The 26,346-nt window shown below is 43.2% G+C and overlaps 1 protein-coding gene across 6 annotated transcripts in view; it reads right to left on the bottom strand.

The window, feature by feature from the left end:
• The window catches only part of LOC122557625 (protein kinase C-binding protein NELL1-like), a 1,008,016-nt gene that overhangs the window by 739,511 nt on the left and 242,159 nt on the right, over positions 1–26,346 (bottom strand). For all 6 annotated transcript variants that reach the window (XM_087996275.1, XM_087996277.1, XM_087996278.1 and 3 more), the window contains exons 10-11: positions 20,212–20,285; positions 6,194–6,293 (exon numbers count right to left, since the gene is read on the bottom strand). In XM_087996275.1, the coding sequence (XP_087852401.1) occupies positions 6,194–6,293; positions 20,212–20,285 (174 nt within the window). The remainder of the gene's footprint in view (positions 1–6,193; positions 6,294–20,211; positions 20,286–26,346) is intronic.

Genomic DNA, 26,346 nt, shown 5'->3' with positions numbered 1-26,346 from the left:
TATAAAGTGCAATCTGGTTCACTAAAGTCCTTTAGGGGAAATAAATCTACCATGCTTACTTGGTCTGGCCAAGATGCGTTTCGGGCCCAAAGCAATACCCAACTATCCTCTGACCATTCAGTTCAAAGGCAATTAGCAAAGGGCAACAAATGTTGACTTGTCAGTGACACCCACATCCCACAAATGATTTTGTTTAGAAAGACAGTAGAATTCTGCTGAGCCATCAAACATCGTTGCCCATTTCTTCCAACCCACTCTACCGAGAGAAAATAATAAACAAATTAAAGTTCCGGGGAAAGAAATAATGAAATTCAGAAAGCAAAGTCAGCCTCAACAATGTAAAAATTCAATTGTAACAGAACAATCAAATTAATAAGAAATTAGATGTAACAGAAAATAACAAGCAACAGAATCACTATTTATGCAAAGTTAAAAATCACACAACACCAGGTTATAGTCCAACAGGTTTCATTGGAAGCACTAGCTTTCAGAGCGATAGTCTTTCATCAGGTGATCACCTGATGAAGGAGCATCGCTCCAAAAGCTAGTGTGCTTCCAATTAAACCTGTTGGACTATAACCTGGTGTTGTGTGATTTTTAACTTTGTACACCCCAGTCCAACACTGGCATCTCCAAATCATGACTATTTATGCATTAAGCGTTTGCCATTATCTTTCTCACAACCACTGATTTCATACAAATGGATGATCTTGGAAGGACATTTTGAACAAGTGTAACCTCTTACTGCTGTATCATATCTGCTCCAGTGGTGAGAATGAACACTATTTAAAAATCGGTGCATTGCATATTTACTCTCTGACAGGCCTCTCAGAGGAGATGCTCAATAAAGATCAGGGTTTCTTCACTCGATCAATGGGTCAGAAGTGAAAGGCTATTTTGAAAACACGAGCAATCCTCAGAAATAAATGAACTACATTGCTGTATTAGAGATTTTATAATCATTTGTACTCTGACCATATTCAGCAGAAAGGAAAGACAGGAAAGATAAGAACATTGAGAAAGTGAGCACTGCAGATGCTGGAGATCAGAGTCAAAGAGTGTGTTGCTGGAAAAGCACAGCAGGTCAGGCAGCATCCGAGGAGCAGGAGAGTCAATGTTTCAGGCTTAAGCCCTTCTTCAGGATTCCTAATGAACGGCTTATGCCTGAAACGTTGATTCTTCTGCAAGATAAGAACATTGCAAAGTTTAATAAATTATTTTTTAAATGAGAAGCCAAAGAAAGCAAGAGTTCATACTGACCCAATTATTACCTTGGTTACCTTCTATTCATCTCTTAATTATTATTGTCAGGAGGTCATTTGTTTTTAACTTGTTCATGGGACATAGGCATCGCTGGCTGGGCCAGTATCTATTGCCCATCCCTAGTTGTCCATGAGAAGGAGGTGGTGAGCTGCCTTCTTGAACTGCTGCAGTTCATTAGGTATAAGTATACCCTAAAAACTATTCGAGAAGGAGTTCCAAGATTTTAACTCAGTGACACTGAAGGAACAATGATTCATTTCTAAGTCAAGATGGTGGGTGGTTTGAAGGGCAACTTCCAGGTGGTAATGTTCCCATGTATCTGCTTTCAAATTCTTCTAGATTGAAAGGTGCTGTCTAAGGATCTTTAGTGAATTTCTGCAGTGCATCTTCTAGATGGTACACATTGCTGATAATGAGTGGCAGTGGTGGATGGAGTCAAGGTTTGTGAATATATTACCAATTAAACTAGTAGGTTTATTTGGGGTGGAGTCAAGCTTCTTGTATGCTTTTGGAGCTGCACTCATCCAGAGAAAGTGGGGAGTATTCACTACACTCCTGGCTTGTGCCTTGAGGATGGTGGACAGACTTTGGGGAATCAGGAGATGAGTTATCTGCTGCAAGATTCCTAGCCTCTGACCTGCTCTTGTAGCCATTGTATTTATATGGCTAATCTAGGTCAGTTTCTGGCCAATTGTAACCCCAGGATTTTGATAATGGAGGATTCAGTGATAGTAATGCTATTGAAGGTCAAGAAACACTGTTTAGATTCTGTCTTATTGGTGATGGTCATTGCCTGGTATTTATGTGGTTCAAATGTTACCAGTCACTTGTCAGCCCAAGCCCGGATATTATCCAGATTTTGTTGCATTTGGACATGAACTGCTTCAGTATCTAAGGATTTGTAAATGGCGCTGAACATCATCGGTGAACATCCTCAGTTGTGACCTTATGGTGGAGAGAAGGTCATTGATGAAGCAGCTGAAAACGGTTGGACTTAGGGACTCCTGCAGAGATGTCCTGGTACTGAGATGACTGACCTTCAATAAACACAAACATCCCAAAAAGCCAAATTTGACTCCATACAGCATAGGGTTTTGACCAAATGCCCAGTGACTATAAATTTGCTCAGGTTCATTAATGCCACACACAGTCCAAAGTGGTGCTAATCAAGCAGAGGACACTCCACCCTGAGGATGGTGTCGAGCTTATTGAGTGTTGTTGGAGCTGTCCCCATCCAGACAAGAGGGGAATATTCTATCACACTCCTGATTTGTGCCTTGTAGATGGTGGACAGGCTTTGGGGAGACAAACTAAATAGTGTGCTTTTCAATATTGCTAAACACTGGAAAAGGTAATCAGACAAAAACTGACACAGAGCTAAAGGTGGGCGAAAATGTTGGCCGAAGATTTACACTTTTCAGAGGGAAACCGCTGAGGTGAAGGCACAGAAGGACTTAGAGCCTAGATGGATGAAGGCGTTGCCACCACCAATGCAGTGAACGGATCAGAGATTTGCAGAAAAGCAGAAGTGAAGGAGCACTGTTCTCAAAAATATTTGAGAAAACGACAGTTTGTTGCGGTACAAATATTGCATGCTGATATTCAGAAGTTACAACACAGTTATCCATGAAAAAATGAACAAAAGAACAGAAGCTGCCACTGAGACTGCATTTGGCCCGAATCACTGAGTTATGAGGATTGTAGCTGGCACATACACTTTGCTCCATTTGTACATCCAGAGATTTCACTCCCTGTTAACACAAACGCCAGCATTCTCGGCAGGTAATGGGTGATAACATGACAGATGTCAATGTGACACCAGGCACTGGGAAGGTCAAAAGTTGCAAGACATTGTTCTTTTTGTTTGCTGAGTGAAGACTGCTCTCTCCTGAACATGAACAGCTATAAGCTTCAAGGAATAACTTCAGATATCAGTAGCTAAAGGATACAATTACTCTCGAAGGTGTGTCAAGCTCATGAAGAATAACAGGTGAGACAGGTACTGACAGCAGGAGAAATAATTGGCGAGAGACTCTCCAAATCCTCTTAATACACACAGGTTTTTTTATTAAAAGTAATTTTCCAAAAATAAAGCACTGCTCAGATCAATCAATAAAACTAATCATCTGTGATTCCTATGGGGTGCCTTTCTTTCCTGAGTTCTAGAAGGTTACCACCAACACTAGTCATTAGTTCCTTTCAAATCCATTATAAAAAGACTATTTGCCAGCTACTCGGCACTGTCTCGTTATTTACTTTGTAACGGAATGAAACTAACAATGATAAAACAAGCCAGCACTTTGAAACTCATTGGCAATGATTAAACAATGGCAAGATTACTGAGTTATAAAGACAGTACATGAACACAAGCATCTGTTAACAATGGCATAGAATGTATACTATTTAAATACACTGAAACCTTAACTGAAGGATAGAACAAAATCCTGAGGACTCTATGTGGTTGTGTCCTTACCTCTGAGCTAGGACACCAGGTTCCAACTCCCATCTACTCCAGAGGTGTGTCATAACAAGTCAATGTTTTAAAAATCTGGAATAGAATCCTTACATCATTGGTTCCCATTCACCTTTAGCTTCTGTGGTGCAGTGGTATTATCCCTACCTTTAGTCGAAATATCCCAGGTACACCTCCCTCCTGCTCAAGAAGTATAAACTTACATATCTAAACAGATTGATCAATCATACTAAGATCAGAATCCTCCATTAGTGACGTGTTGCAGTAGTAACTGACCTCTGTAAGATTTACAGTGATGAGATAAATTGTCTGGAATCAAGGCTGTTAATTATTTACTTAAGTAGAAAGAACTTGCATCATAACTAGTCATTTAAACAAGAAAATGGTGCTCTACAGATGCTGTGAAAAACAAAACACAGGCTTGTATCATGAAAACAAAGAAAATGATATGCAGGAAGAGCTTTGTTTTACAAATGCTACTCTTGCTCTCCATTGTCACATTCCCTTTAAAGGCATGAGTGCAGGTTAATTGGTTAGAGCTGTGTGCTCCTTGGATGCTGCCTGAACTGCTGTGCTCTTCCAGCACCACTAATCCAGAATCTGGTTTCCAGCATCTGCAGTCATTGTTTTTACCCCAGAGCTGTGGAAATGTCCACCCCAGTATCCGCACAGTCTTTAAAATCTTCCAAATGTTATGTTCTTCTCTCAATCAGTTGTTTGAGTGAGAGATTTCTCTCCCAAAGTAATTTTCTGGTCAACACTTATCGCTCAAACATTAAATGGTCACACAGCCATTTTTCCCTTATTGGCAGGGCAACACTTGATTTCGGGCTTTTGCCCGAAATGTCGATTTTCCTGCTCCTCGGATGCTGCCTGACGTGCTGTGCTTTTCCAGCACCACTCTGATCTAAACCTTTGTGTCATGTAAATTACCAATTGATTTCACCAACATTCCAACGGGGTTTATGGAAGTGAAATCAGGATTCAACACAAGTCCAAGACGGGTGATAATGATTCAGAGACCTGTATCAATCCCATCCAGTTTTGGAGATAAGACACAGTCAAACATTTCTGACCCATTGTGTGTCTAACCTTGTATGTTCTGATGTGGAGATGCTGGAGTTGGACTGGGGTGATAAGGTCAAAAATCGAATGACACCAGGTTATAGTCCAACAGGTTTATTGAAATTGTAAGCTTTTGGAACGCCACTCCTTTCTCAGGTGTGGCATGATAGAGAGGTATAACACATGTATTATTATGAGCAAAAGGTTAACAACGCTAAAACTAGCATCCCTTGTTGAATCCTTTAATCGATTAGGAGGCAGACTGCTGATTAAAATGCAAAATCCAGATTCCTTTTTGAGTCTTTGTCCCTAGATAATTCAAGGTTTTATTAATGTACAAGAAGTGACATCTCAGGTTAGGCAATGCACTTGATGTGCAAGATCCCGATGTGAATCTGGCTATGGTTTAAGCTGAGGTCAGTATTTTTATGACAGTAAAGAATCTTGAGTGAAATAACTCATGTGTGTGTGTGCGTGTGCATGTGTGTGTGTGTGAGAGAGAGAGAGAGAGAGAGAGAGAGAGAGACTTGAAAGGAATCTGGATTTTGCATTTTAATCAGCAGCCTACCTTCTTACTGATTAAAGGATTCAACAAGGGCTGCTAGTTTTAAAGTTGTTAACGTTTTACTTATAAATACTGTGTCTTATAACTCCCTTTCATACCACATGAGGAAGGAGCTGAGCTCCGAAAGCTTGTAATTTCAAATAAACCTGTTGGACTATAATCTGGTTTTTGACCTCTTATGATCTGAGGTGTCCCAAGATTATGAAAGGTGCAATGCATTTGTAAGTTCTTTCTTTAAAAGAAATCTAAAGAGTAGACTAAAGGATCAAACTCTGCATTCCTTCAAAGCCTGAATGTAGTGGAAACAAAGCATGAAGCTAGCTGGCATCTGCCCAGGTATCTCACCACACAGTGTAAGCTATTGGCAAATGTGCTCTCAAATAATATGTGCTCTTGAGTGGCAGAGTCAGAGTGCTGGGTTACATGATGATAGTTAACCTGCAAATGAAACCTCAGTACTTGATCCTGCAAACAACAAATGCTGGAGATCACACTGGGCCAGACAGCATCCATGGAGAGACAGCAAACTAACGTTTGACTCAAAACATTAGCTTGCTCTCTCTCCACTGATGCTGCCTGACCTGCTGTGATCTCCAGCATTTGTAGTTTTCAGTACAGATTTCAGCATCTGCAGCAATTTGCTCCAACTCACGACTTAACAATTGGGGAGAGAGGTGTTTTGAAGAAAGGTTTACTGTGCCAATCCGTAGGCTGCTACAGTGCAAGGCCTTCCGAATGCTGTCAAAATAAGTGGCTCCTAGTAAACATCAGAATTTAAACTGCATCAACAAGGCGCTGGAATGGTAAAATGCAGCATTTGTACTTACCATGACATACATTGCAGCAGCTGTTTTCAGGCTGAACTTGTTCATTCAATGGGCAATCCAAAGATGGACATGTCTCATGAACAATGGCCATTGTCCGGTTCTGTCAAGCATTGATAAGAGCTATTGTTAGACTCATATACTCTTACACAGGAAGGAACAATATTAGTTATGAATATTAGTTAAGTAATTTTTTTTAGATTAGATTACTTACAGTGTGGAAACAGGCCCTTCGGCCCAACAAGTCCACACCGACCCGCCAAAGCGTACCCACCCAGACCCATTCCCCTACATTTACGCCTTCACCTAACACTACGGGCAATTTAGCATGGCTAATGGCTGAATGGCCTACTTCTGCACCTATTATCTATTGTCTAATTCACCTGACCTGCACATTTTTGGACTGTGGGAGGAAACCGGAGCACCCAGAGGAAACCTACGCAGACACGGGGATAATGTGCAAACTCCACACAGAGAGTCGCCTGAGGCAGGAATTGAACCCAGGTCTCTGGCGCTGTGAGGCAGCAGTGCTAACCACTGTGCCACCGTGCCGGCACGGTGGCACAGTGGCACAGTGGGCGGCACAATGGCACAGTGGTTAGCACTGCTGCCTCACAGCGCCAGAGACCCGGGTTCATTTCCCGCCTCAGGCGACTGACTGTGTGGAGTTTGCACATTCTCCCCGTGTCTGCGTGGGTTTCCTCCAGGTGCTCCGGTTTCCTCCCACAGTCCAAAGATGTGCAGGTCAGGTGAATTGGCCATGCTAAATTGCCCGTAGTGTTAGATAAGGGGTAAATGTAGGGGTACGGGTGGGTTACGCTTCGGCGGGTCGGTGTGGACTTGTTGGGCCGAAGGGCCTGTTTCCACACTGTAAGTAATCTAATCTTAATTATTCTCTCAAACAGTTATACTCTGAGTGGAAATCCTTTCATGAATATTGTCTTATCTATCTCTAAAGTGAAACTGAGTTAGACCTAACACCATGTCACTGAAGTAACACATTCAAAACCTGAAGACATTTTCAGTTATTGACTGATGCAGACTGACTTCAACAGCATGGGTTTATTCCGACACGAGCTTGGGTTACCATGAAGGCCTGCCCTTCTCAACCATTCCCTTTGCCTGGGGCATGGTGGCCTTCAGGTTAACAACAACCAGTTATCTCTCTCTAAAGAGAGTTAGACTAGGGTCCAGTACAATGATGGTGACTTTAACCTTAATTGACTGATATTCTAAGTCACATTTTTGTAGCTCAATTCTGTTTGAAGAAATTGTTATGAAAATGTTGGACTGGAACAAAGTATACATGAAAATAAAAAATGATAGATTGCTGATGATGGTGGAATATTTGCTCTGGTTCGGGTGTTTCTATTTTGGAAACCTGTTCTTATTGAGGCCGACATCATCTTGTGAAATATAACACTGGTTAAATCATCCTCTCATCAAACCAGTCTTACTATTTCTTCAAATAAACCTATAACTCTATAACTCGCAAACTCTACAACTACTCATTTATACAGGTTCTCTTGCACAGATTGGATGTAAATATACCTGGGAACAACTCTTCTGTGCAATGCACAGAACATTGTCTTGTTAAATAATTTTACAATGTTGTTACAAAAAGGGGCCTGTCTCAATATTAAAAACAATAAAGTACATTGTGTTTCCATTCATATACATAGAACATAGAACATAGAAGAATACAGCGCAGTACAGGCCCTTTGGCCCTCGATGTTGCGCCGATCCAAGCCCACCTAACCTATACTAACCCAGTATCCTCCATATACCTATCCAATGCCCGCTTAAATGCCCATAAAGAGGGAGAGTCCACCACTGCTACTGGCAGGGCATTCCATGAACTTACGACTCGCTGAGTGAAGAGCCTACCCCTAACTTCAGTCCTATATCTACCCCCCCCTTAATTTAAAGCTATGCCCCCTTGTAATACCCGACTCCATACGCGGGAAAAGGTTCACACTGTCAACCCTATCTAACCCCCAATCATCTTGTACACCTCAATCAAGTCACCCCTAAACCTTCTTTTCTCTAATGAAAACAGCCCCAAGTGTCTCAGTCTTTCCTCATACGATCTTCCTTCCATACCAGGCAACATCCTGGTAAACCTCCTCTGCACCCGTTCCAGTGCCTCCACATCCTTCCTATAGTATGGCGACCAAAACTGCACACAATATTCCAGATGCGGCCGCACCAGAGTCTTATACAACTGCATCATGACCTCAGGACTCCGGAACTCAATTCCTCTACCAATAAAAGCCATATACATAATTATGTGAATGCTAAGTCTACGTGGATGCACTTGGATAAAACAGTTGGCAGATCGAATGCAGCAGGAAGACTGAATCTCTTTTGAAGAATGAAAATGATTGCACTCAAGGTTATTAACACATCATTTCACCGAGTTTTGCTGAACCTCATAATGCAGCTTGGAGTAACTAGTGCCAGAAGAGGCAAGTATGGATTAATGATGAAACAAACACTGAACTGCTGAAGATACTCAGCAGGTCTGCCAGCACCTGCGGAGAGATACAGAGTTAACATTTCGAGTACAGTGTGATTCAGTTCTGATTCAAAATGTTAAATCTGTTTCTCTCGCCATAGCTGCTGCCAGACCTGCTGAATTTCTCCAGCACTCTCTTTGTCTGGGTCATTTTTCACAGTATTTTGCTTTTAAAGGCATTCATTACACTTCAAGGATATGTTCAACCCATTCAAACCTAATCTGAAACTTCCTGCAATTAAATTTACAACTTCATTCATTTCATTTCTTCATCCTTCCCTGAAGTCCAAGGATGTTCTCAAAAATCAGTGTCCACTGCTCTTTTCCTGTCCTTTCAACTGGCTCTACCAATCACTCTTTTAAATGCTTTCTCTCTAAAGAAGTGAATCCAGGAACCAATAACAAGAAGCTAGTTTGATGAATATCCTGAAATAGTTACCAATTAGCATGTAAAAACTGTCGCTTAATTTTTCCCAAGCTATCTGGGAATAAGGTCAAGTTAATTGGGCTATGTTCAATCTGGACCATGCCTAGTGGTTCTGGTGGAAAAAGGCTGTCCTTGTAAACAGAAATACAATAATCATTGCCATGTGTGAAGGAAACAGGTACTTCTCAGGTAGTGATGATCTCTTGTGGCTTTTTTTCGGTCCCCCACGTTATCCTTGTCGATAATTTTTAATTAGTCACTTATGGGACATGAGCATCCCTGGCTGTGTTAGCATTTAATGCCTGTCCCTAGTTGCCCTTGAGAAGGTGGTAGTGAGCTGCCTTCTTAAACTGCTGTAGCCCATGGGTGTAGGTTGACCCATAATGCCCTTAGGGAAGGAATTCCAGGATTTTGACCCAGTGACAGTGAAGGAATGGTGATATATTTCCACGTCAGGATGGTGAGTGTCTTGGGGGGGGATCTTGCAATTAGTGCTGTTCCTATATATCTGCTGTCCTTCTCCTTCTCAATGGAAGTGGTTGTGGGTTTGGAAAATACTATCAAAGGAACTTTGGTGAATTTCTGCAGTTCATTTTGTAGTTGGTACACACTGCAGATACTGAGCATCGGTGATAGTGGATGTTTGTGGATGTGGTACCAATCAAGTGGGCTGCTTTCTTCCGTGTAGTGTCAATCTTGAGTGTTGCTGGACCTGTACTCATCAGGCAAGTGAGGAGTATTCCATCACACTCCTGACTTGAAAGCTGAATAATATCACCACCTGCTCAACGTGTCTCATTCAGCAATGACTCAGCTCCACAGTCAATGGAGAAAACTAAACAAACTAAAAGGCTCAGGTTATCTGACAAGTGTCAATGTTTGACTTTCTCTCTGTCTACATACCACTTTCCACTGGACATTTTCACTTCCTTTTTTAGACATGACAGGTGACTAAGCAGCAGCAAAAGATTAATGAGCTTTTTTTGCTCTTGCTCTGAAAACATTGTATAACTTTTGATCCCTTACTCTTGTTGTCACTGAAGCAGTGACTGAGCCTTTTTTTTGACTACTCCTGTGGGCAGCTAATGTAAAATGTAATGAAAAGGATCATCAGACTGATTTCTGATCGGATCTGTATTGACGATCAACCTTTGAATGTTCAACTGAATAGTACATTCCCCAAATAAAGAATCATTGATGTAAGTGGACATTTTCTGAATCAACCTACTCCGAGGCATTATGACATACCTTTTGAGCAGACGGCACATGAACTTTTGGCTCTGAGGTAGGGACACTGCCACTGTTTCACAAGAGTCCTCTCACTGATGCAAGTAGATATTTTCCTATAGTTATTTTAATCAACCTATTCAGGCATGTTATTGTATGTACCTAGGACAGATGGATCCTAAACCTGAATCTACTTGCTCAGAGAGCAGGACACTATCCCTGTGCCACAACAGCCCTATGACGATGTTTACTGCAAGCAAAAATTGAGTTCACTTGGACCTTGAACAGCAAATTCTACCGGCTTGTGGTGGACAGGATACATATCTAAACCATACGGCTTCATGTCCCCATGTGACCTTGTAGAAGTTGATAAATAATGAGGGGTATGTATGGAATTAATAGTAGCTGTCTTTTCCCTAGGATGGGGGATTTTAAGACTAGGGGCATATTTTTAAGGATTAGTGGTGCTGGAAGAGCACAGCAGTTCAGGCAGCATCCGAGGACAGGCAAAATCCGAGGACAGGCAAAATCGACGTTTCGGGCAAAAGCCCTTCATCAGGAATAAAGGCAGAGAGCCTGAAGCGTGGAGAGATAAGCTAGAGGTGGGGGTGGGGAGAGAGTAGCATAGAGTACAATAGGTCAGTGGGGGAGGAGGTGAAGGTGATAGGTCAGGGAGGAGAGGGTGGAGTGGATAGGTGGAAAAGGAGCTGGGCAGGTCGGACAAGTCCGGACAAGACATGGGGACAGTGTTGAGCTGGAGGTTAGAAACTAGGATGAGGTGGGGGAAGGGGAAATGAGGACGCTGTTGAAATCCACATTGATGCCCTGGGGTTGAAGTGTTCTGAGGCAGAAGATGAGGCGTTCTTCTTCCATGCGTCTGGTGGTGAGGGAGCGGCGGTGAAGGAGGCCCAGCACCTCCATATCCTCGGCAGAGTGGGATGGGGAGTTGAAATGTTGGGCCACGGGGCGTTTTGGTTGATTGGTGCGGGTGTCTCGGAGATGTTCCCTAAAGCGTTCTGCTAGGAGGCGCCCAGTCTCCCCGATGTAGAGGAGACCGCATCAGGAGCAACGGATACAACAAATGATATTAGTGGATGTGCAGGTAAAACTTTGATGGATGTGGAAGGCTCCTTTAGGGCCTTGGATGGAGGTGAGGGAGGAGGTGTAGGCACAGGTTTTACAGTTCCTGCGGTGGCAGGGGAAAGTGCCAGGATGGGAGGGTGGATCATAGGGGGGCGTGGACATGACCAGGTAGTCACGGAGGGAACGGTCTTTGCAGAAGGCGGAGAGGGGTGGGGAGGGAAATATATCCCTGGTGGTGGGGTCTGTTTGGAGGTGGCGGAAATGTCGGCGGATGATTTGGTTTATGCGAAGGTTGGTAGGGTGGAAGGTGAGCAAAGTTTTACCTGCACATCCACTAATATCATTTATTGTATCCGTTTCTCCCAATGCGGTCTCCTCTACATCGGGGAGACTGGGCGCCTCCTAGCAGAACGCTTTAGGGAACATCTCCGAGACACCCGCACCAATCAACCAAACCGCCCCGTGGCCCATTTCAACTCCCCCTCCCACTCTGCCGAGGACATGGAGGTGCTGGGCCTCCTCCACCGCCGCTCCCTCACCACCAGACGCATGGAAGAAGAACGCCTCATCTTCTGCCTCAGAACACTTCAACCCCAGGGCATCAATGTGGACTTCAACAGCTTCCTCATTTCCCCTTCCCCCACATCATCCTAGTTTCTAACTTCCAGCTCAACACTGTCCCCTTGTCTTGTCCGGACTTGTCCAACCTGCCTAGCTTCTTTTCCACCTATCCACTCCACCCTCTCCTCCCTGACCTATCACCTTCATCACCTCCCCCACTGACCTATTGTACTCTATGCTACTCTCTCCCCACCCCCACCTCTAGCTTATCTCTCCACGCTTCAGGCTCTCTGCCTTTATTCCTGATGAAGGGCTTTTGCCCGAAACGTCGATTTTGCCTGTCCTCGGATTTTGCCTGTCCTCGGATGCTGCCTGAACTGCTGTGCTCTTCCAGCACCACTAATCCAGAATCTGGTTTCCAGCATCTGCAGTCATTGTTTTTACCTAGCATATTTTTAAGGTGAGAGGAGAGAGATTTAAGAAAGGGGCAATTTTTTTTACAATGAAGGTGATTTGCGTGTGAAATGAACTTCCTGAGGCTGTTGGTATAATAACAAAATTTAAAAGACATTTGGGTAAGTACATGAATAGGAAAGGGTTGGCGGGATATGGGCCAGGAGCAGGCAGGCGGGACTAGTTTTGTTTGGGATTTTCTTTGGCGTGGACTGGTTGGACTGAAGGGTCTGTTTCTGTGCTGTATGACTTGATGTCTCTGTGATGCTATGACTAGTCACAGGATTCAAGGGTTTTCTTTGCTCAGAGACCAGATTAGAGATGGACATGGAGTGAAAAAAAGAAAGCAGATTTACAAAGGAAGGACTCCAACACATGCACATATATGCCGAAAAATACCAAAGGGGAAATGTTTAGCATCTTAATGAAAAAATCATTTTGTTAAACACCCTAAAATGAAGACTTGGATTAAGCAATTAGTGATGAGTAAGCCTGCTGTGTAACTTTTGATTATGTCATCAAGAATGTCAATATAAGTTGAATTAATGCAGCATTGGCAGAATGGGAAATTATTGTTTTTAGCATTCAGGCTTACATTCTGACCATGCAATCAAGATTAATTATGCTGCTGAACAAGTGTACAAAACACAATGTTGAGAAAACCTTCTAACCAAGTCCTGAATGGAATTTTATTAAATTTAATGCAACCAAGGCTTTGGGTCTGTGTCGCCACATTAAGACATAAATCAAACCAATTTAATGCTGTGCTAATTCTGAAACCTGATGGTTACACACAAAAAAAACCTATTGACATAGATGGAGAATCGATGAGCAGATAGGAGAGTGAGTTGCTATAATGGGTTTGCACTCAGGTGGGTAGAATGTTGTATTCCTCAGCAGACTGCACTGGACACTCAGCGGTTCACTACATTTACAACTGACGTAGATAAAGGAATGGAGAGACATAGATCCAAGGTTGTGAATGACACAAAGTCAGGTGCCAAAGTCAGTATTGTTGACCGCAGCAAACAGCTGTGAGGGTACTTTGATTACTTTATACTGACAAGAACTGTAAAGTTGAACTTTTAACTTATTTATTTATTTTTCTACTCTTCACCTTAGATTTTCTAGCTAAGATGGTGCCGTGAATGGCAACATTGCCAGCTTTTTCAGTGTAATCCTGTATCCCTGTACTTGAGAACATGCGACAATAGAACCTAATTCTAACTCTGACATGTCAACTGAGAGGCCAAAATATTGGCTCACTTTGCAGCTATCAATGACAGATTAGAGGGTTTACAAGCAGGAAGAGAGTAATGGGACAGGGACAGAGACGTTTAGGGGGTCAAACTCAAAATTTCACTACAAATCAGTAAGCCAGGTGCAAAACAAAAATTAAAAGGTTGATGCAGAATTTTATCTCTGTAATGGGAATTATGCTACAGTGAAATAAAGCTCCATTAAATTTCATTTAGAGTGCTATGTTCAGTTAATAGGCAGTTCATTTCCAGCAGAGTGTATGAGCCCTGAAATGGAGCCTTGTGGCACCAGGGGAGTGCCCATACCTCTCAGCCAGAAGGCCCAGGTTCACGTCCAACCTACCCCAGGGGTGTGTCACAGCGTGTCTTAACAGGTTGGTTAAAACAACTAGGCCCTGGAGCCATAAAATGCTTCAGGGCAAAGGATTGAGTAATGACAATGGGTTTGCAGTCAATATTCTAACTCTGCATTGCCATATACCAGACTAATGCCATTGATAAGTTTGCTGATGACACCACCATAGTCAGTCGAATCTCAGATAGTGATGAAACAGACTACAGATAGGAGATGGAAGACCTTGAAAAACGGTGCACTGAGAACAACCTAGCTCTCAGTGCCGGCAAAACCAAGGAACTCATTATTGACTTTCGACGGATGTTACACATGGCCCCCCCCCCCCACACACACACATTAATAACACAGAGGTGGAACGAGTGGAGAGTGTCAAACTCCTGGGAATGATTATCCACTAAAAGCTTTCTTGGACTCTTCATGTGGATGCACTTGTTACAAAGGGCCAACAACGTCTATCCTTCCTCAGGCAGCTGAGAAAATTTGGCATGACAGCAAATACCCTTGCCATCGAGAACAAACTGTCTGGATATATAACTACATGGTATGGCAACTGTACCATTCAAGATCGGTGATGGTTACAGAGAGTGGTGAACTCGGCCCGGACAATCACAAAGGCCAATCTCCCATCTATACAATTCATCTACCAGGCCCACTGTCAAGGAAAGGTCACTAGCATTCTCAAAGATCCATCCTACCCTGGCAATGTTTTTCTACAACATCTACCACTGGGGAGAAGGTCCAGAAGCCTGAACACATGCACCAGCCGGTTTCAAAACAGTTTCTATCCTACTGTTGTTAGAATACTGATTGGACTCGGCAAAAGTGAGGACTGCAGATGCTGGAAACCAGAGTCTGGATTAGAGTGGTGCTGGAAAAACACAGCAGGTCAGGCAGCATCCAATGAGCAGGAAAATCTATGTTTCGTGCAAAAGCCCTTCATTAGGAATGGAGACAGGAAGCCTCCAGGGTGGAGAGATAAGGGGGTGGGGGTGGGGGGTGGGGGGATGGCTGGGGAGAAGGTAGCAAAGAGTACAATAGGTGAATGGCAAGTAGGACAGGTCATGAGGACGGTGTTGAGCTGGAAGGTTGGAACTGGGGTAAGGTGGGAGGAGGGGAAATAAAGCAAGTCTATTTCAATACATGGTTGAAGAGCTTCAGGGCAGAGGAGATGATCTGGGGGTTGCAGTGAGAGTGAGACTCACTGAAATTCTCGTGGAGAGAGGAGGAGAACTTCTTCAAGGTAGGCATCCTTGCAAGACGATTCGACCTATCACCTTCATCCCACCCCCATTTACCTATTGTACTCTTTGCTACCTTCCCCCACCCTCCTCTCTGACCTATCACCTCCATCTCCACCCCCATTCACCTCTTTGCTACCTTTTCCCCTTTCACTGTGCCTCGGTACACGTGACAATAAATTCAACTCAATTCTCTATACCTTTTTTTTCACTACATGGATCTCCGAGGTTTTGGGTATTGGAAGTCAGTAAGTCAATCGCATGTGCTGAATGTGAAAGCAGTTGCACAGAACATTATTGCATTCCCTTCAGTGTGGAAGACAAAGGGTTGATCTCATTGATGTGTTTAAAATGATGAAGGGATTCGTTCAAGCAGACTAAGAGACACAGATTCCTCTCATGGACATTGTTATAACAGAGAGTAGTCAATCGGAAAAGCAGAGTTCCCCATGGTCAGGAGGTGAGGTCAGGAATGACTTCCAGGAAATCCTCAACAAGCTTTTCCAGAAAGCTGTCCACTAATTTGAACATTTCAAAACCGAGATGGTTTGACTACAATGGGGGGTGATGACATTATAGAAACAAGGCAGATAAACTGGAAGAAGATTCAGACTAACCATGTTCTGAATAAGGATAAAGGTTGAAGGAATACTCTGCATCCAAGATACATAAGGAAGTGGCCCTGAAGAAGGGCTTATGCCCGAAACGTCGATTCTCCTGCTCTTTGGATGCTGCCTGACCTGCTGTGTTTTTCTAGCAACACATTTTTTAGCTCTGATCTCCAGCATCTGCAGTCCTCACTTTCTCCATAGGATCCATCCAAGTCAGCCTGGATCCACTAAAGGGAAATCGTGCTTGATAAATCTTCTGGAATTTTTTGTGGATGTTCCCAGTGAAGTGGACAAGGGTGAATCAGTGGATGTTGTATATCTGGACTTTCGAAAGGCTTTTGACAAAGTCCCACTCGAGATAAATAAGGAAAACAAAAGCTCACAGTATTGGATGTAATGTATTGATGTAGATAAAGAACTGGCTGGCAGACAGGAAGCAGAGAGTTGGAATAAATAGGTCCGTTTCAGAGTGGCAGGCAGTGACGAGTGGTGTACGCAGGGTTCAGTGCTGGGCCCAGCTGTTCGCAATATACATTAATGACTGGACAAAGGAATGGAGTGCAATATCTCCAAATTCGTAGATGGCACTAAGCTGGGTGGCTGTGAAGAGGATGCTAAGAGCCTGCGGGGTGACTTGGACAGACTGGCTTAGTGGGCAAATATTGGCAAATGGAATATAATTTTGATAAATGTGAGGCAATCCACTTTGGTCACAAAAACAGGAAGGCAGACTATTGTCTGAATTGTGGCAATTTAGGAAAAGGTGAGGTGCAACAAGACCTGGGTGTCATGGTGGAACAGTCGCTGAGGATTGGTATGCAGGTGCAGCAGGCAGTGAGGAAAGCCAATGGCATGCTGGCCTTCATAGCGAGAGGATTGGAGTATCGGAGTAAGGATGTCTTGCTGCAGTTATACAGGGCCTTGATGAGTATTGTGTGCATTGAGTATTCCTCAGGCTCCTTGTCTGAGGAAGGACATTGTTGCTATTGAGGGAGTCCAGCGAAGGTTCACCAGACTGATTCCCGGGATGGCTGGGCCAACATATGAGGAAAGACTGGATCAACTGGACTTGTACTCACTGGAATTTTGACAAATAAGAGGGGATCTCACAAAAACATATAAAATCTTGATGGACTTGGCTGGACAGGGTAGATGCAGGAAGAATGCTTTTAATGTTGGATAAGTCCAGAACTCGGGGTCACAAACTAAGAATGAGAAATAACCCACTCAGGACTGAGACGAGGAAGAATTTCTTCACTCAGAGAGTTGTGAACCTGTGGAATTCTCTCCCACAGGAAGCTGCTGGGGCTAGTTTGTTAGATATATTCAAGAGGGAGCTGGATGTAGCCCTTGTGGCTAAAGGGATCAAAGGGTACGGAGAGAAAGAGGGAGTGGGATACTGAGATTGAATGATCATATTGAATGGTGGATCAGGCTTGAAGGGCCAAATGGCCTACTCCTGCACCTATTGTCTATGTTTCTGTGTTTTCTCATACTGTATTCCTTTTCTCGCGATGGAGAGGCAATACTTAGTGGTATTGTCACTGGTCTGTTACTCCAGAGACCCAGATAATATTCTGGGCAGATAGTGGAATTTGAATTCAATTAAATAATTGGAATTAAGAGTCCACTGATGACCATGTATTCATTGTCAGAAATCCCCATCTGGTTCATTAATGTCCAGGTGCCATCCTTACCTGGCCTGGTTCTACATGTGACTCCAGACCTACAGCAATGTAGTTGACTCTTGACAGCCTTCTGTGATAATTAGGGATGGGCAGTAAATGCTGGTCCAGTCAGCAATGGCCTCATTCCATGAATGAAAAAAAAACTTACGATAACTACACAGCAGCCAAAATATCTTCACACTCAAAGAGTTAAGGAAAAAAAGAAATGTGATAGATGCAACTCTGTAGCCATTAATTTCCTGATCTTGCATGGTCCAGGAGTTCAATGGTTTTCAATTGAAACTGCACTTTATTCAGGTTGTTCGGAGAATATTACCTTAATTAATGTTATTCAGGATGACTCGATCCGATTAGCCCACATGAGTCAAATAAGGCATCTTATATTAGAGCCTAGACATATAACAATGACTTTCATATTAATTTTACATTGTTTGTGGTCTTGTAATGCTGGGATTTTCCAGCTAATAATTGCCACATTTACAGCATGCCTGAGAACAAGACATGAGATCGTAATCGTAATGGAGTTCTCGTCTTGAGACGGTCAATAACAATCAATCACTCAGAGACACAGTCATCTTGTAACTGATGTTAAAGTGAGAGTCTCAAGCCCTTTCTATGATGGAGATACAGAGCCAATTGTTCTCCCAGTGGGTCTTTAATCTGTAGAATTCCCTTCCCTAGAAAGGGTCATTCAATTTACTCCAGACAAACTGCAATTGATAAGTAAGGAAGTCAAACGTAATGCAGATAACAAACCAGAAAGTGGAGTCCTGACCAGAAGCTGATCAGGCATCAAGTTTCTGAATGGCAAAGCAGGATTGAAGGCCCAGTTGGCCTACTCCTGCTCCTTGCCTAACATACTGAGTTGATAAACTGTGAGGGAAGTCTTGCTGTGTGCAATCTGGATTTGCAGTAGTGCATGGACAGTCACACAAAGAAACAAAAAGGAAAACCTGTTGAAAAGCAGAGAAGGTTTTGGGGAATTCTGCAGCCAACGGATTCTAACTGAACTCAAACAGAACCAACTATGAAGTTTGAGAAAGAATTTCTTGATGACCTCTTCCATAAAGATGACGGACCCTTTCATTTTTACCATGGAGTCTTCTCTGTGGAGGTGATTTCTGATCATAATACATGGAGCACCCATCAATGCAACTTTCAGAGTCAGTAGAGAATTACGACTCAAGTCCTCGAAGAGCAAGTACATATCAGACTGCCATGAAGATTAAAACAGGTGTGGTGAGGACCAGAGAGCATAATCTCAGAGTAAGGCGGTGTTGTACATTTAAGACAGAGACGAGGAGGAATTTCTTCCCACAGAGGTTTGTGAATCTGTGGAATACTTTATGTCCCAGAGGGCTGTCAAATGTGTGTAAATATTAAGTACATTCAAGGCTGGAAAGACAGATTTTTAATCAGGAAGGAAATCCAGGGTTATGAAGAAGAGTAGACTGAGAATGATCAGAGCAGCCATGATCTCATTGAATGCCACAGCATAGCCTACTTGTGAACCTACAGCTTACAACCTGATTAGATTAGATTCCCTACAGTGTGGAAACAGGTCCTTCGGCCCAACCAGTCCACACCGACCCTCCGAAGATGTAACCCACCCAGATCCATTTCCCTCCAACTAATGGGCAGTTTAGCATGGCCAATTCATCTGACCTGCACATCTTTGGACAGTGGGAGGAAGCAGGAGCATCCGGAGGAAACTCACGCAGACACAGGGAGAATGTGTCAACTCCAGAAAGACAGTCGCCTGAGGCTAGAATTGAACCTGGCACCGTGGTGCTGTGAGGCAGCAGTGCTAACCACTGAGCCAGCATGCCAGCTTGTTGTGCATTCACAAGTGTCACAGCCATGATTCTTAGATATTTTGGAAGCTGTTTTTGACATTGTTCCAGACAGCAGCAGAATAGAAGCCTATTTTGTTCTACACGTGACTACTTCTTTGGGGTGGGCTGTTGGTGATGCAGAATATTATCAGCAGTGTGTTTGAAAGCTATGCCGATTGAGTGAAGGCAATTTCAAAGGGCCAGGATGTGAAAGATCTTATTGAAACATACAGGATTATTAAGGGGCTTGACAGGATAAATGTTGAGAAGATGTTTCTCCTAATGGGAAAGTCTAGGCCCAGAGAGCATCATCTCAGAATACAGAGGTGCCAATTTCAGACTGAGATGAGGAGGAACTTCTTCTCTCAGAGGGTTGTGGGTCTTTGGAACTCATTGCCACAGAGAGCTGTGGGAGCAGAGTCCTTGTGTTATTTTAAAGCTGAGATAAAGAGATTCTTGTGGAATCAAGGGTTATGGGGAAAGGGTGGGAAAATGGACATGAGAAATGTCGGAACAGCCATGAATGGTGGAGGAGGCTATAGGGGCCATATGGCCTATTCCTGTTCCTATTTCTTCGGGTCTGAAGTGCCTTTTTCATTGGATCTGGGACAAGGTTGCAGCCAATGAGCAACTCCTTATAGACAGCTCTTGTTCTGGGTTGTTGAATTAACATTCTCAAATGGAGCCCACTGTTAACTTGAAATACATCAGTAAAAGTGTACTGCAGAATCGGAGCACAATAAAAGAACAACAAGTTCATACTTACCCGACACTCCCGACAGTTGTTTTTCAGCACTCGCTGCCCTTCAGACAGCTTCTGACCCCCGTAGAGACATACGGCTGCAGAATCAAACAAAACAGATTTTGTGTGATATGTAACCTGTTAGTTTTGAAGAAAGAGCTGCACATAATCACTCTGGTGCTCCATGAGGAGTGGCTGTTACAAATACTGAATAAGCAGTTAACAACTGCAGTGTATGAGCAACAGCGTCCAAAAAATAGCAACGTACGAACAATAATTGTAAGGATACATTCCTGCAGAAAATAATTTATGAAAGGAGCATTTCAATGTTCTGTTTCAACACAGCCCATCAAATTTCCAATGTTGTGTATGAATAGAGGTCAAATTGTTCAACTGTGCCACTACTGAGTAACCTCAGTTCAAATCCCAGTCTTTTTGGACATTTACATCAGGTTTCTCTTCAAAAGCAACTTGCAAAAATCCACCCTGCTGGAAGGCATGATGTTGGAGAAAGGGCCAGCACCAAGCTGACAGGAGCATGAGAAATATAATTACAAAACACAAAACATTGCTTAGTAAGGCTATGTTTCACCACTCCCAACATAGCAATTACCTGAGGAATGTTTTTTTTGGTCAAGACCACAGACAAATCCATTAACGTTTTAACTGATGAAGAGTCACCAGACTTGAAATGTTAACTCTGCCCACAACTGCTGGCAGACCTGCTGAGTTTCTATCCTTGTTTCAGAATTAGCGAGTTTTGAGAAGATTTGTAGCTCAGGTTGAGGCTCTGGATGTAGGTTTGCTCGCTGAGCTGGAAGATTCATTTTTCAGACATTTCGTCACCATAATAGGTAACATCTTAAGTCGACCTCAGGACAAAATACTGCTAATGTTTCTTTTTTTCTATTTATATGTTTGGGTTTCCTTGGGGTGGTGATGTCATTTCATGTAGTGATGTAATTTCCTATGGTGATGACATTTTCCAATTTGTTTTCTCAGGGGGTGGTAAATGGCGTCCAAGTCAATGAATTTGTTTTTGGAGTTCCAGTTGGAATGCCATGCTTCTAGGAATTCTCGTGCATGTCTCTGTTTGGCTTGTCGTAGGATAGATGTGCTGTCCCAGTTAGAGTGGTGTCCTTCCTTATCTGCATGTAAGGATACTAGTGAGAGAAGGTCATGTCATTTTGTGGCTAGTTGATGTTCATATATCCTGATAGCTAGTTTTTTTGCCTGTTTTCCAATATAGTGTTTGTTACAGTTCTTGCACGGTATTTTGTAAATAACATTAGTTTTGCTTGTTGTCTGTATAGGGTCCTACAAGTTCATTAGCTGTTGTTTTAGTATGTTTGTGGGTTTGTGGGCAGTCTGGCAGTCATTTCTGAGATGTCTTTGATGTAGGGAGAGTGGCTAGGGTTTCTGGACACGTTTTGTCTGCTTGTTTAGGTTTGCTGCTGAGAAATCGGCAGACTGTGTTCATTGGGTACCCGTTCTTTTTGAATACACTGTATGGGTGATTTTTCCTCTGCTTTGCATAATTCCTCTGTGCTGCAGTGTGTGTTGGCTCATTGAAATAATGTTCTGATGCAGCTTCGATTGTGGGTGTTGGGATGATTGCTTCTGTAGTTCAGTATTTGGTCCGTATATGTTGTTTTCCTGTAGACGCTGGTTTGAAGTTCCCCACTGGCTGTTCACTCTACTGTGACATCTCAGAATGGTAGTTGTTGTTGTTTACCTCCTCTTTAGTGAATTTTATACAAATAAGGGTATTATTGATAGTCTTGAAAGTTTCTTCTAATTTGCTTTGTTTAGTGATGACAAAGGCGTCATCCATGTAGCAGACCCAAAGTTTGGGTTGGATGGTTGGCAGAGCTGTTTGTTCAAGTCTCTGCATTACTGCCTTTGCTAAGAACCCTGATATCGGAGATCCCATGAGAAAGTAAATGGGAAATTACATCACCATAAGAAATGACATCACCAACCCGTGGAAACCCAAACATATAAACAGAAAGCAGGAAACATCAGCAGTGCTTCGTCTGGAGGCTCACTGAAGATGTTACCTAGTATGGTGACGAAATGTCTGAAAATGAACCTTTGTTTCAGAATTTCCAGCGTCCACAGCTCTCTGATTTATTTTAACATTATAACTCTCTACTCAGCCAGAGATCCAGAACAACAGACAGAAATAACATAAACCTCAATTTATATGTTCATCAGAATATAAACCTCCATATCCCTTCTCTTTCAAGTGGTTTTTGAAATATGGTCTATATCACCTCAAGAACCTTGACATCTGATTTGGGCTAATTATCAAGGCAATTCCAACACACTGGGATACACAATAAAACAAAACACTCAGATTATGATTTTGTTTCTGTGGTTTCCCAACCAGCTTCAGTCACTTGGCAAAATCTGTCACTGACTGTAAGTAAAAACCACATCACTTTACTGATCTCTACAGTGGTCTCAGAAGTATTCCATACAGTTCTGTCACTGAACTATAAAGGAGCTGCCTTTGAAAGTTTTACTTATAATATTAGCTCTTAACTCTATTGTGTATGGTTATATACTGTGGTACTTTACAACGATTTCCCCTATTTATCTCAATATAGCTACTGTGTTTAATGTCTTAGTGGGTGTTGACTCTGGTATTACAGAGTTAAAAATCACACAACACCAGATTATAGTCCAACTGGTTTATTTGGAGGCACTAGCTTTTGAAGCGCTACTTCATCAGGTGGTTGTGCAGCAGAACCATAAGAAACAGAACAGGATTGCAGTGTCATGGGATGGAGTATTATACAAATTTAGCTTAAGTATTTCATCTTTCAGAAGGATCATGTAGTTTCAGGTCCTTCATATGTAAATCCCAGAACTTTTTTAAAGTTAAATTCTCAAGATAGCTTCAGTAAAGTCTTTGATAAGGTTCCACATGGTAGGCTGTTGGAGAAAATGCAAAGGCATGGGATTGAGGGTGATTTAGCAGTTTGGATTAGAAACTGGCTTTCTGAAAGAAGGCAGCAAGTGATAGTTGATGGAAAATATTCAGCCTGGAGTCCAGTTACTAGTGGTGTTCCACAAGGATCTGTTTTGGGACCTCTGCTGTTTGTCATTTTTATAAGTGACTTAGATGCAGGCATAGGTGGATGGATTAGTACATTTGCAGATGACACTAAAGTCGGTGGAGTAGTGGACATTTTGGAAGAATGATACAGGTTGCAGGGGAACTTGCATAAACTGCAGAATTGGGCTGAGAGGTGGCAAATGGAGTTCAATGCAGCTAAATATAAGATGATGCACTTTGGGAAGAATAACAAGAAGGCAGAGTACTGGGTCAATGGAAAGATTCTTGGTAGTGTGGATGAGTAGAGGGATCTTGGAGTCCATGTATATAGATCCCTGAAAGTTGCCACCCGGGTTCATAGTGCTGTTAAGAAGGCATACAGTGTTTAAGGTTTCATTGGTAAAGGGATTTAGTTCCGGAGCCGCAAAATCATGCTGCAACTATACAAAATGCTAGTGCAGCCACACTTGGAATATTTGTACAGTTCTGGCCGCCATATTTTGGGAAGGACGTGGAAGCATTGGAAAAGGTGCAGAGGAGATTTACCAGGATGTTGCCTGGTCTGGAGGGAAGGTCTTATGAGGAAAGGCTGAGAGACAGGTCGGTGCAACAACACAGGGCCGAAGGGCCTGTTCTGCACTGTAGTGTTCTATGTTCTATGTTCTATGTTCTACCCAAAGAGGTTAGACAGCACTGGAGGATCGGGAAAGTTAATGGTTTGGCCTGAAACATTGACTTTCCTGCTCCTCAGATGCTGTCTGACCTGCTGTGTCTTACCAGCTTCACATCTATTAACTCTGCCTTCCAGCATCTGCAGTCCTTACTGTCTCCTGCCTTACACAAGGAGCTAGGACAGAGGGGAAAAAGCATGGGGAAGAGGTATGAAGATATTGATGAGCCAAATTCCCTGGATTGGAAAAACAGCATGCTTATCGGAATCTTATAGATATGGGTGAGGCTACTTTAATGGAATGATACATTAATCAACAACAACTTGCAGTAAAATAGCACTTTTAATGTCATAACGTGCCTCACCTGAGCATGGCGACACAAAATCTAACAACTGCTCTGTAAGGAAACACTGGAATAGTTGAAAGAGGGAGGTTTTCAGGAGATTCTAAAAGAAGTGTGGGAGAACATAGGGAGTTCTGGATACCCACAACCCTCTGGGTGAAAAGATTGTAGCTCAGATCCTCTCTAGAACTCCTGCACTTTACAGTAAAACTGTGCCCTACGGGTACTGACCCCTATAATAACAAGAAAAAGTTACCCCCTATCAACTCTGTCGATGCCCTTGAGAACACTGTACACCTTATTCAGGCCCTTCTGATGAAGGGTCACTGGACTCCAAACATTGTCTCTGTTTCTTTCTCCACAGATGCTGCCAGACCTGCTGAGCTTCTCCTGCAACTTCTGTTTCACATCATCAACATCTGCAGTTCTTCATTCTGTTCCCTGCCCAAGTCTTCTCTGCTATAAAGAAAACAGTCCCAGCCTATCTAGTCCCTTTTCTTCGCTGAATTGGTCCAGCCCAGAGCACATTTCTTCTGCATCTTGTTTAGTGCCATCACATCCTCCCTGTAGTACAGCAACCAGAACTGCATACAAAGGCTCTCTATTAACATTATTCGCAGCTCCATGATATAACCTCCCATCTCTGGTATTCAATGCCTTGACTAATAAGGACAAGTATCCATACGTCATTTTAACCACCTTATCCATGTGTCCAGCTGCCTCCAAGAACCTATGGCCATACACACCAGTTCTGTACTTCCCAGGTCCTCTCATTCAATAAGTCCTCTATTGGCCTGTTAGTCTTCCTAATATGCTTCACCTATTAAGTGTAGGCATGCCAGAAATTTGAAATTAAATGTGTGAAACAGCTTTTTGCAAACCTATCTTGTGATCTCACGAAGCAATTGCAACATTTGCTTTCACTGACACAGTCGATGTTAGATTAGATTACCTACAGCATGGAAACAGGCCCCTCAGCCCAACAAGTCCACACCGACCCTCCGAAGAGTAACACACCCAAACCCATTTCCCTCTGACTGATGCACCTAACACTATGGGAAATTTAGCTTGGCCAATTCACCTGACCTGCAAATCTTTGGACTGTGGGAGGAAACCGGAGCCCCACCCAGAGGAAACCCATGTAGACATGGGGAGAATGTGCAAACCCCACACAGACAGTTGCCCAAGGTTGGAATCGAACTTGGGACCCTGATGCTGTGAGGCAGCAGTGCTAACCACCAATTTCTGTGATGGCAAAACTTGATGCATTTGGCAAGCACCTGTCAGCACCACACTGAGGGAATGCTGCATTATCTGAGGATTGGTCTGATTAGTTCAGGCGATGTGTGCATCATTGGAGAGGCCACCATTTATTGCTAGAAAGTGAGGACTGCAGATATTGGAGATCAGACTGAGACAAGGTGGGGGGAGGGGAAATGAGGAAACTGGAGAAGTCTGAGTTCATCCCTTGTGGTTAGAGGGTTCCTAGGTGGAAGATCTTCCAATTTCCTCATTTCCCCTCCCCCCACCTTGTCTCAGTCCCAACCCTCGAACTCAGCACCACCTTCCTAACCTGCAATCTTCTTCCTGACCTCTCCGCCCACACCCCCACTCCGGCCTATCACCCTCACCTTTACCTCCTTCCACCTATCGCATTTCCAACGCCCCTCCCCCAAGTCCCTCCTCCCTACCTTTTATCTTAGCCTGCTTGGCACACTTTCCTCATTCCTGAAGAAGGGCTCATGCCCAAAACGTCGATTCTCCTGCTCCTTGGATGCTGCCTGAATTGCTGCGCTTTTCCAGCAACACATTTTCAGCAGGTGAAGTTGAGGTCAGGGTGAAAGGTGTTTGTGAAGTTGATGAATAGTTCAACCTCCTCGTGGGAGCACAAGGTGGCGCCGATGTAGTCATCCATGTAGTGGAAGAAAAGGTGGGAAATGGTGCCAATGTAGCTGCAGGAGATGGTCTGTTCCATATACCTGACAAAGAGGCAGGCATTGTTGGGGCCCATGTGGGTGCTCATGGCTATCCTTTTGGTTTGAAGGAAGTGGGAGGATTGGAAGCAGAAGTTGTCAAGGGTG

This window comes from Chiloscyllium plagiosum, unplaced genomic scaffold, assembly GCF_037043375.1.
Source record: "Chiloscyllium plagiosum isolate Xiang-an unplaced genomic scaffold, Cpla_swu_hap1 HiC_scaffold_18, whole genome shotgun sequence".
NCBI lineage: Eukaryota > Metazoa > Chordata > Chondrichthyes > Orectolobiformes > Hemiscylliidae > Chiloscyllium > Chiloscyllium plagiosum.
The sequence above is the reverse complement of the archived record's forward strand: the minus strand, read 5'-3'. Positions and strand labels throughout refer to the sequence as shown.